At 33.3% G+C, this 11584-nt stretch overlaps 3 protein-coding genes across 3 annotated transcripts; 2 read left to right on the top strand and 1 right to left on the bottom strand.

The window, feature by feature from the left end:
- The first annotated feature begins 1867 nt into the window (after positions 1-1867).
- Positions 1868-2294, top strand: LOC132181981 (auxin-responsive protein SAUR23-like). Its single transcript, XM_059595196.1, has one exon. It carries the CDS (start codon positions 1951-1953, stop codon positions 2251-2253), a length of 303 nt encoding a protein of 100 aa, XP_059451179.1. The 5' UTR covers positions 1868-1950; the 3' UTR covers positions 2254-2294.
- Positions 2295-3719: 1425 nt separating this feature from the next.
- Positions 3720-4156, bottom strand: LOC132181927 (auxin-responsive protein SAUR23-like). The gene has a single exon (XM_059595152.1). The coding sequence runs from the start codon at positions 4060-4062 to the stop codon at positions 3757-3759; it is 306 nt and encodes a 101-aa protein (XP_059451135.1). The 5' UTR covers positions 4063-4156; the 3' UTR covers positions 3720-3756.
- Positions 4157-4895: 739 nt separating this feature from the next.
- Positions 4896-5430, top strand: LOC132181949 (auxin-induced protein 15A-like). The gene has a single exon (XM_059595169.1). It carries the CDS (start codon positions 5029-5031, stop codon positions 5332-5334), a length of 306 nt encoding a protein of 101 aa, XP_059451152.1. The 5' UTR covers positions 4896-5028; the 3' UTR covers positions 5335-5430.
- The last annotated feature ends 6154 nt before the right edge of the window (positions 5431-11584 follow it).

Here is an 11584-nt window from a genome sequence, read left to right as displayed (position 1 = left end):
TCAGCAAAACAGATTTGTAAACTCATGCACTTTATCTCTTTCTGGAGAAGGATAAGGTTGTGAATGTTGCTAAGCAGAAGGTACTGCAGTATCTGAAGAACATATCCCTTCGCCTTGGACTGCTCAGGGCAAGCAGATTTTCCAGAAGATGTGGGGAGCTCAAGAGGCCACAGATTTGAAGGCTGTGTGGAGAAACTCAGAGGAGGTGCTTCATGGTTCCAACTTTATACCCGAAATATCTCACAAAATCCGACGCAGAGAAGCCTTCAGTGATCTACTCGTAATCTGGGTGGCTCAAAAGAGAAATGAAAGACATGATAATGAGTAGTGTTGAGAACACCATTGACCCAAAAATCCTATCTTTTCAATTTTGAAATAAGAGCATTGGGTTATTTCACAAATCATTGTAAAATTCTTGTTCTTTTATATGAAAATTTGGGATCAAAACATTCCATGCAAATCTTTTTCATATAAGTCCTTCTTTATGTATTGGTTAATGCCTTAGCTCCTTTGTTTCACACTGTAACCACCACCTATGATAACGGTAAGAAAAATAATTAAATCGAAAATTTTTTTATTAGCTTAGACTTTTGGGTTAACTTGTGATTTAACAATAACCATTGGGATTGCGAGTGTAATTGCCATTATGAAACAAACAATTCAATCAAGGCTTACTTTTTTTCAAAAACCACATGGTTTTATACCATTGAATATAATGGCTTTGTTTGTTAACTAAGAGGAACCAGCATTTTTCCCAAGTCTTTGATCCATTGTTATGTGTTTTCACTTTCTAATTTTTAATCTAGTTAAAAGATTTTGGCTAGTATGGAGTCTGTCAGCATAATATCAACATATGCAGTTGTAACAAATAATTTAATTTTAGATGTGCTTTCTTGCTAAAGAAGAGACCCTTGGAAGGCTTATTTTTATTTGTAAATGACCAGAGGTTGTTACTATCTCTTACATTGATTATAGTAGAAATGATGGCTAATATTCTGAAGTAACACAGATCTTTAGTATAAAGGCCACATGGGCGGAGTCGAGAGGTGAAATTAGCCACTAGTTTCTGTAGATGTAGGCATACTGCTGAACCACATGAATTCCCATGCGTTTTCACTTCATTTTCTCTGTAATTTTTCACTAAATCGCATAGTCTCGACAATCCTAACAGATTATGAGATCATAACAAAAGTGAACAAAAATGGGGAGAAAAGAGAAGAAACTTCTTGTGCCAAGACTCGGCACCTAAAATTTGATATGTCTTCTGATGATTGTTACAGTTGCTTGCAATAATTTCATCACTTACAATGCAGTACTTGTTTGAGATATGTAGGGTTGCTCCAGCTATGACTACTTGTAGGACATACTTCATGCGCTCTCCACGGGGGTTTGTCCTCAAAGTCATTGTACTAAGGCAAATTAAGAGAATATCATAGACTCGAGTATTTTGCTGATACAGATAACTTTTCTGTTTCTAGCATCTAAATTTCATTGAGGTTAAACTTGTTGTAAAGATACGAGTTAAGTTTGCATAATCGACATATATGTCTAATCCTGTCCTCCATGGCTCCATAGCAAGAGGTCAGCCAGTTAGTTCAAATTTTTCTCCAATCCACATGTCTTTCCTTTCAACTGGGTCCCTTGTAGGTTGTTGTCCCAGCAAATGCTTGTGCTCAGAGTTTTCCAAAGTCTCAATCACTACCAACTACTTCATGATGAGTAGAAAGACAGGTCCATGTGATCCTTCAAATGCTAATGTCTCCCACCAACCCCACCTGGATCCCTCTGCACCACTCATCTATAATTATATATATGAAGTCTGAAGAAATCCTTTCACAGCAAGATCCAGTCTTCAGATCCTCTTGTATCAAGTCCTTAGTTTCTTCTCCCTTTTCAGTTTTCATTTGTGATCTTCACCATCTTTCTGAGCAATAATACAGATAGATAGCAATGGCAATTCGTTTACCTGGTATTATGCATGCTAAACACATTCTCCGCCGATCAAACTCATTTACAAAGCAAGCAGCTTCAACATTTGCAGATGTTCCAAAAGGGTACATAGCAGTATATGTTGGAGAGAGTGAAAAGAAGCGATTTGTAGTTCCCATATCATTCTTGAACCAGCCTTCATTTCAAGATTTGCTAAACAAGGCTGAGGATGAATTTGGATTCCATCATCCAATGGGTGGTCTCACAATTCCCTGCAGTGAAGACATCTTCATTGATCTCACTTCTCACTTACATGAATTCTGATACGCGACACTAAAATAAAATAGCAGAGACAGTTTTGTAAATCCATGCATATTCTTTATTTATTATAGGGAGATGAAGTGATGGGGGGTTGATTACCGAAAAATGTTACAAATACAATTCTTGCAGTTTCTGTTGCATTCTCCTAACAAATGTAATACTGATATTACCTTTCAGATTGAATTGATCCTCTTAAGATTCTGAGACATTTCTAGGCCCTTCTATTTAATTTAATTTTGCATGTTTTTCTTTGGATGATAGTCTATGAAGCTTTCTTATGTCAGGGTCATCTTCAAACTTCAGTGGTTTATCAGAACATTTTTTGAAGTACTGAGAAAGTTTCTCTATTGTACACAGTTCAATTAAAACCTAATGATGAAATCATCAAACTGAGCAAGGTTTTGCTTTGCACCGGAATCAATCATAAACAAATTTGAAATTAGTGTCCAATTTTGTGTTAGGAAGCTGTATAGGCTTGTGGAGTACTGAACTTCGATTAGTTACTGCTAAATGCTATAAAGATAACTCAAGGAAAACTTGTGTTTCAGAACAGACTGCACCTCAATTTCTGAGATTAGTCTGTAAACCAGTTATATATTCTTGAAGAAATTATTCACAAGAAATATGTTGCCGGGACCAAATTAGACTAAAGATTTCTGTAGCTACCGTGATTGGTAAAATCTTTTTATGTTATACTAGAGATTTATGATTTGTTTCTGTTCACATGAGGAATAAGGAATTGAAGGCAAGGGAAGGCTACCTCATTTTTGAAACCCAAAGAAATTTATCTACATGTTGTAGGATCATTCAAAGTTTAACTTTGGTCATTTCTTCATAACATAATATTATTTGCACTCCTCCTATGCAAATCTCTTGCACGTGTTCCTTGTTCACACAATTGATTCTGAACAAATGTTATAATTGGATGTGGTATCAAAGAAAAAAATAAATGAGAGCCACGCAGAAGATATGCAGATAATCTTTTGACCTAGTTAAATTTTTGGATGACTGCTAATTTGAAAGATTCAAGTCACTAGAGAAATCTTGATGAAATGACTCTAAATCTGCATGATATCTGAATCCTAGAAAAACCAAGAAAAATGAAAATGAGTATACCACTTATCAAACTGTCATGGTATACTCGATCACAAACATATTTTGGTGTTTGATAATGTTTTTCTTTTCTGAAGAAATTTTTTTCTCAATCAACAAGACCATAATTTTTTTTTTTATCAATTAAATGAAAATATTTTACCAATTAAATTGACTGGTGTTCACAAATATCCATAGAAAAACATGCCAAATCAAACAAAATCAAAGGGGCTTGAAATAACACGGAATCCAAAGATCAATTTAAACTGAGGAGAATGTGAGAAGATTGTAAGAGAAAATGCAATCATTCGATTAGAAAAACTCAGGGTAGGTAGTCAAACCCCATCTCTTCTTCTGTTAAAAAAAATGAAGAATATACATGGATTTAGAAAATTGGCACTACTTGTTTATGTATTACAACAACTCATGTAAGCGAGAAGTGAGATGAATGAAGATGTCTTCACTGCAGGGGATTGTGAGGCCACCCATTGGATGATCAAATCCAAATTCTTCCTCAGCCTTGCCTAGCAATTGTTGGAATGAAGAGTGGTTAAGAAATGATACTGGAACAACAAACCGCTTCTTTTGGCTCTCTCCAACATATATAGCAAGGTGGCCTTTTGGAACATCCATAAATGCTGAAGCTGCTTTCTTAGCAAATGAGTTTGATCGGCGGAGAATGTTCTTAGCATTTGTAATACCAGGCAAACGAATGGCCATTGCTATCTATGTATGTTGTTTCTGGGAAAGATAGTGAAGCTCAGAAACTAAAAGGGAGGAGAGAAAGTAAGGATTTGATGGCAGAGGATTTGAAGACTTGTGTTTGGGTATGGAATGATGTGTTATGTGCATATATATATATATATATATATAGATATGACTAGCTTGTGAAAGTCTCTCAAATGTCGAGTAGGGCATAAGCATTTGAAGGATCACATGGACTTGTCTTCCATCTCAACAACATGGTAGTGATTGAGGCTTTATATTTCTTGGAGAACAACCTACAAGGGACCCAGTTGAAATCAAAGACATATGGATTGGATAAATCTCTGTACGACTGGCTGACAATTCACTAGAAGAGGATACTGGACATATATGTTGAAAGTGTTTTACAATCCCAATATGTCTTTGATTTCAACTGGGGCCCTTGTGGGTTGTTCTCCCAGAAAAGATTGCGCAAAATGTGCTCCAACAGATATGTCTCAACCACTGCCAAGTTCTTGGCAATGAGTTGGAGGACAGCTCCATGTGATCCTTCAAATATCCTGCCACCTGTATGCCAGAACACCACTCACTTCACATTTCACATACTTCAAATGTTTATCTCTGCATGCCAGACGTTGAGAAGTTGCTCCAATCCACTTATATATCTTTGATTTCAATTGGGGCCCTTGTAGGTTGTTCACCCAGAAAAGCATGCCTAAAATGTCTTCCAACTTTTAATGTCCTTGACGATGAGTTTGAAGACAAGTCCATGTGATCCTTCAGCTTATGTTTCGAACAAATGATCCCCACCCGAATGCCTCTGCACCACTCACTCCTCATTTCAGAGACCTCAAATGCTTATATATACATACGCATATCATTGCATAGCCAAACCAAGTCCTCACATCCTCTGCTTTCAAATCCTTTACTTTCTTCACCCATTTCATCTGTGATCTTCACCATCTTTGTGGGCAGATAGCAATGGCTATTCGCTTGCCTGGTGTTACAAATGCTAAGAACATTCTGCGGCGATCAAACTCATTTGCAAAGAAAGCAGCTTCACAATTTATGGATGTTCCAAAAGGCCACCTTGCTATATATGTTGGAGAGGGCCAAAAGAAGCGGTTCGTTGTTCAGGTATCATTCTTGAACCAGCCTTCATTTCAAGATTTGCTAAACAAGGCTGAGGAAGAATTTGGATTTGATCATCCAATGGGGGGCCTCACAATCCCCTGCAGTGAAGACATCTTCACTGATCTCACTTCTCGATTACAAGAGTTGTTGTAGTACTTAAACAAGTAGTGCCAATTTTTGTAAATCCATGTATATTCTAACTTTCTTTTTGGCAGAAGAGATGGGGATTGTTACCCATTATAAATGTTACAACCAGATTTATTGCAGTTTCACAATATGTTTCTATCTTTAAAACAATGGGGATTGTTACCTACTAAGAGATGATGTTTATTTTTAATTTTTCGTCCATAATGTGAGAAAGCGGACCACCTCACTTTGCGCTCACAATGTGGAAAAAGGAAATATTAGAAACCATACTTCTATTTCACCACTATTTTATTATGTTGACGTGACAGTGTTAGTTTGCCTTTTGTTTTTTGTTAACAATGACTCATCGGAAGATGCATTGATACTGTCATGTCAGCATAGTAGGATAAAGAAGTGATTTCTAGCATTACTCGTGAAAAATGGGCACTCGTGAGCTCTTTCATGAGGCATTCTCGTCTCGGAATGAGCATATTCTCTTTTCATTTTGATTTCCCCTATAACATTGAGCAAAGCTATTGCCTACATTCGATCGGTATCCAAGCATTCCCGGTGGTTCGGAGTATGTTCATCAGCACATGGATTATCCTCTCCACCATTGTTATTGCTGTCTCTTATACCTTCGAGCCTCTGTATTGGCGACATTTTCTATAAAAAGCAGTCATCTCGAACCCTTAATATTTTCTATTGAACCTATCTTGGTTATGTTACAGTAGCCTTTATGGAATTGAATGATCTTGAGGAATTGAGAAAATTCCTTACCTCCATAAGTATGCAAGACAACCAAAGTTTCTCAGCTTTTCTATACTGCATTACACCACACAGGAAAGGAAACAAATTCCAAATCTCAGTAAAACTCCTATCATTCCCAACCTTAAACAAAATGAATTGTCTAGCAATGTCAGGCAACTTCAAGAGTTTCCTCCAATTCCAATAGCACACTTGAGGGATTTTCAATTGCCAAAAGCTCTTACCTTTTAGCGAGTACTCTTTCACCCATGCAACCCACAAAGAGATAGCCCTTGCAAAAAGATTCCAAATGTGCCTCAACATGGAAGCCTTGTTCCAATCCTCCAATCTTTTAATTCCCAAACCTCCCTCCTTCTTAGGTACACATATCAAGCTCCAACTTCCTTTCCGTAGAGTTGGCATCCCTGACCAAAGGAATCTGTTGAACTTTTGCTCCAAAAGTCTGATAATCTGTTTAGGGAGGATAAAAATAAATAACCTGCCATCAAAAGTTAATTTCTTGGACAACCAAGAGTTGATGTTTGCTGAAACTTTCTCAAGGAAAACACCATAGTCCACTACTGACAATTTTTTCGATATTAGAGGGACCCCGAGGTAGTGCACAGGAAGATTTGCCTCCTTCATTTGAAGACAATCAAGCATAAGTTCCTTCTCGGTAGCAAACAGACCAGAATAGAACACAACTCTTACTCGGGTTAGCCTTCAAACCCGAAATATCAGCAAATTAAGCCAAAACAACCTTGATTGCTTGAGCAGATTTCACCGTTGTAGCAGCGAAGATTAATTTTGCATGTTTTTCATGGAGGATAAGTTATGCAGCTTTCTTATAACGAAATGACGAAATCATCAAAACTGAGCCAGGTTTTGGTTTGCACCACACCAAATCATAACAAATTTGAAATTAGTGTCTATCAATTTTTGTGCTAGGAAGTTGTTTCCAAATTCTATTTATTGGCTTATCCAAAGGCTAAACTATAGGCTTATGGATTACTCAACTATGATTAGTAACTGTTAAATGCTATAGAGCTCATTGATAACTCAAGGAGATCGAACTTGTGTTTCAAAACAGATTGCACCTCAATTTCTGAGATTAGGTTGGACCCCAGCTATATATTCTTGTGAGGAAATTATTCACAAGAACTATGTTACTGTGGACTAAAGTAGACTCTCGAAAACCAATGCCTACAATAGATTGACTATCATCCATAGAAAAACATGCCAAATCAAACAAAATCAAAGGAGCTTGAAATATCACAGAATCTAAAGATCAATTTAAGCTGAGAATGTGAGAGAGTGTAAGAGAGACGGCAATCATCCGTTTAGAAAAACTTAAGAGTAGGTATTCAATCCCCATCTCTTCTTCTGATAAAAAAAAAATGAAGAATATACATGGATTTACAAAATTGTCACTGCTTGTTTATGTATTACTAGCTTAGAGCCCGTGCTACGCGCCAGGTTTTTTTTTAATTTTGTAATTTACTCAAAAATTCTTTAAAAGATTATCAACAACAATTTTTATTTTCTTCTCTTAATTAACTAATTAGCTACTAAAAATGACAAATGTTCATAAGATCCTTTTAAACCATAGTTTTACTCAATACATATCTAATAAATTTAAAAATTCATAAATTTTAGTTCTTATAAACTGAAACATATTAAATATTTGTTCCCATATATGTAGTTTAAAATGAAATATAAAGGAAAAAAAATTCAAAATAAAAACATAGATTAATCAATTATACGAAATGATTGATTAATCATTATATTCCAACAATGACACCACTTCTCCTCTACTACACAATCCATTATGGTAAACTTTTGTCTTTCAGGAGTTGAACTTTCTCCTCATAAACAATTTTTTTGAGAAATTTTTCTATTACACTAACAAAAATAAAGAAGTGTTCTAAAATATATGAGCATATTGATATTTGATTATAGTTATGTTTACTAATTTTGTAAACAAAAGAATGTTGGTAGTTTAATTTTTCTTTTTAAAAATGAAAGAGATAAAAAACATTGGCAGGAATATTGACATAATCTAATTATACATCGTACCAAAAATAATGATAGGAAATTTTTTCACTATCATTTCCCTTAATTCAACGTGAAATTTACAAAAGAAAACTAATCAATTTGAAAAAATAATATATAAATTAGTATAAAATTTAAGGGAAAAAAATGGAAGAACATAACCAATTTTTTTTTTGTTTAACAGCCATCCTTCACATATATAAAGTAAATGAAACTAATTTTAAGACATACAGGAAAACAAAGACGAAAAAATCTACGCAATGAACATTGACGAAAAAATCGGTGTGGTGTATGATACCTGTAGTAGCTTGGAGGCTCGGCTGTCAAGTGTCTTACCTGATGGGAATTGGTTTTGGAACCATGCTAGGTCTGATGATCTAGTGGAAATTAGAGGGAGGCTTGTAGATGTGAAAGTAGGTGGTATTAATAAACCAGTGTGAGTGTTATCTATGGATGGCAAGTTTTTGTGGCTAGTGTTGAAAAATTGATTAACAACTGATGATAGGTTGCAGAAATGGGGTTATCAAAGGGCTGTATTATGCTAGTTCTGTCATAGAGAGAGCTAGAAAGCAGAGATCATCTCTTCTTTAAGTATGGTTTTAGTGCAAGATTATGGAAGGCTGGTATGGTTATGTGGAATACACATAATCTTCCTTTTAAGTGGGATAGGTAGTAGGTTTGTGTCTTTTTGATGTAAAGGAATGGAAAAATAAACCATTGAAAGACAATATGTGCACAGTGATATTAGAACTAATAATTAATCTAAATAGATAAAGAAAATAGATGAAACACAGAGATTTTAGGTGGTTTAGCCTATGGCCTACATCAATACATCAAAATCTTTTCTTGGCTACATATTTTTTTTTTTTTCATTTGACTATTTGATTGTATACATGACACTATTTATAAAAAAATAGTATGAATGTCACCTGTCTCTTTTACTTCTACATTAACAACCATAATTATAACTCTTATCACTTGAGTTTTTATAACCATTATCTTTTGAGCTCTGATAACTATTGTCTCTTGAGCTTGTAATTCTTGTCGATAAAATAAAAAACTAAAAATAAAAATTTAATATAATTGAAAGAATTGTCTTTTTCTACTGTATACATTTCTCGATTCCAATGAAACCTTAAAAACCAATGTCATCCATTAATTAAGCATGTAAACAGATAAAAAAAATTAAATCACTCAATGAACAACAACATGTACAAACTAAAAAATTATCAACCAAAAATAACGATAAGAAACTCTCTCTCATTATTATTTCTTGAGTTCAATGTAAAATTTACCAAAGAAAAGTAATCATTTGAATAAAAAATAATATATAAATTAGAAGAAAAAAATAAGGGACAAAAAAAAAAAAGGAAGAACATAAGCACCGGAAATAAAGATAAAAAAAGGAAAAAAAAATACTAATTGAAAATAACTATTCTAGATTAAAAAAAAAAAAAAAAAAACTGTAGTATAATTTTTCATTAAGAAACAACGATTGAAAAATTGAAAAGAACTGTTCTAGAAAAAAATATATATATAAAAAAATAACTATAGTATAATTTTTCATTGAGAAGCAGCAATGCAAATCTCTTTCTCTTTCTCTCTCTCTCTCTCTCTTGTCTTTTTTCTAAATTGATTGTAAAATTTACAAAGGAACATTGAGATATAAATAGAAAGTAAGAGAAGAAAAAAAAAATTAGAAAAAAATATAAGGGACAAAAACAAAAATGAAAGAACATAAGCACCGAAAATAAAGATAAAAAAAAACGAATAAAATGAAAATACTAATATAATTGAAAATAACTATTCTACTCTTCATTGAGAATAGTATAATTTTTCATTGAGAAACAACGATTGAAAAATTTAAAAGAACTATTCTTGCAAAAAAATAAAATAAAGAAAAGAAATCATTGAGAAACAACGATTAGAAACTCTCTCAACCTCTCTCTTGTAGTCTTGTCTTTTTCCTGATTTGAGTGTGAAATTGACAGAGAAACATTGAGATATAAATAGAAAGCAAGAGAAGAGAAAAAGAAAAATAAACAGAGAGAGAAAGAAAGAATTTGGGAACCTTTTGTTTTCTTCATTAAGACAATTAAATATATTACAAATAAAACTCATATATTTTAATTGTCTCATATTGAGATATAAACATAAAGGAAGAGTAGATAAAAAGAAAATTAAATAAAGAGAGAGAAATAGAGAATTTGAAAACCTTTTGTTTTCTTCATTAAGACAATTCAATGCATTATGATGATGATGAATATATATATATATAATAATATATCTCACATTAAGATATAAACATAAAGCAAGAGAAGATAAAAAGAAAATTAAATAAAGAGAGAGAAATAGAGAATTTGAAAACCTTTTGTATTCTTCATTAAGACAACTCAATGCATTACAAATAAAAAATCAAAAAATTGGTTCAAACATAAATTATGGGAGAGAGAGAGAGAGAGAGAGAGAGATTTAAGACATTTAAGTGGAAAAAATTATGGGAGAGAGAGAGAGACAAAATTATGGGAGAGAGAAATAGTTAAGACACTTAAACCATATAATTAGTTTAGAGAGAGAAGAAAAGGTTCAAATACAAAATTATATTAAAAAAAAAAACGGTTGAAACATAAATTATGAGAGAGAGAGAGAGAGAGATTATGGGAGAGTAAGAATTATCACAATTAATTAAAAAAAAAAAGGAATTCAGATATAAAATTATGGGAGAGAGATTTAAGACAATTAAGTGAGGATAGAGAAAGAGAGAGAGAGAGAGACAAAAAAATGATTGAAACACAAATTATGGGAGAGAGTTAGCACAATTAATTAAAAAAAAAAAACTATTGAAACACAAATTATGGGAGAGAGATCTAAGACAATTAAGTGGAGATAGAGGGAGAGAGAGAGAGAGAGACAAAAAACGGTTGAAACACAAATTATGGGAGAGAGTTAGCACAATTAATTTTTTTTTAAAAAAAAAACGATTGAAACACAAATTATGAGAGAGTGAAAGTTAGCACAATTAATTGTCTTAAACCATAGAATTAGTTTAAGACATTTAAATTGAGATAGAGGGAGAAAGAGAGAGATTTAAGACAATTAAGTGGAGATAGAGGGAGAGAGAGAGAGAGAGAAAAAAAAACGGTTGAAACACAAATTATGGGAGAGAGTTAGCAGAATTAATTTAAAAAAAAAAACGATTGAAAAACAAATTATGGGAAAGAGATTTAAGACAATTAAATGGAGATAGAGGGAGAGAGAGAGAGAGAGAAAACGGTTGAAACACAAATTATGGAAGAGAGTTAGCACAATTAATTTAAAAATAAAGGGAGAGAGAGAGAGAGAGAGAGAGAGAGAGACAAAAACGGTTGAAACACAAATTATGGGAGAGTGAGAGTTAGCACAATTAATTAAATGTCTTAAACCATTGAATTAGTTGAAGACATTTTTCTCAAAAAAGTTTAAGATATTTAAGTTGAGA

This window comes from Corylus avellana, chromosome ca1 (genome assembly GCF_901000735.1).
Source record: "Corylus avellana chromosome ca1, CavTom2PMs-1.0".
Taxonomy (NCBI): domain Eukaryota; kingdom Viridiplantae; phylum Streptophyta; class Magnoliopsida; order Fagales; family Betulaceae; genus Corylus; species Corylus avellana.
The sequence above is the reverse complement of the archived record's forward strand: the minus strand, read 5'-3'. Positions and strand labels throughout refer to the sequence as shown.

Bases quoted from the DNA above. Each gene is read 5' to 3' on its own strand.
- LOC132181981 (XM_059595196.1), top strand. From the start codon at position 1,951: ATGGCAATTCGTTTACCTGGTATTATGCATGCTAAACACATTCTCCGC.
- LOC132181927 (XM_059595152.1), bottom strand. From the start codon at position 4,062: ATGGCCATTCGTTTGCCTGGTATTACAAATGCTAAGAACATTCTCCGC.
- LOC132181949 (XM_059595169.1), top strand. From the start codon at position 5,029: ATGGCTATTCGCTTGCCTGGTGTTACAAATGCTAAGAACATTCTGCGG.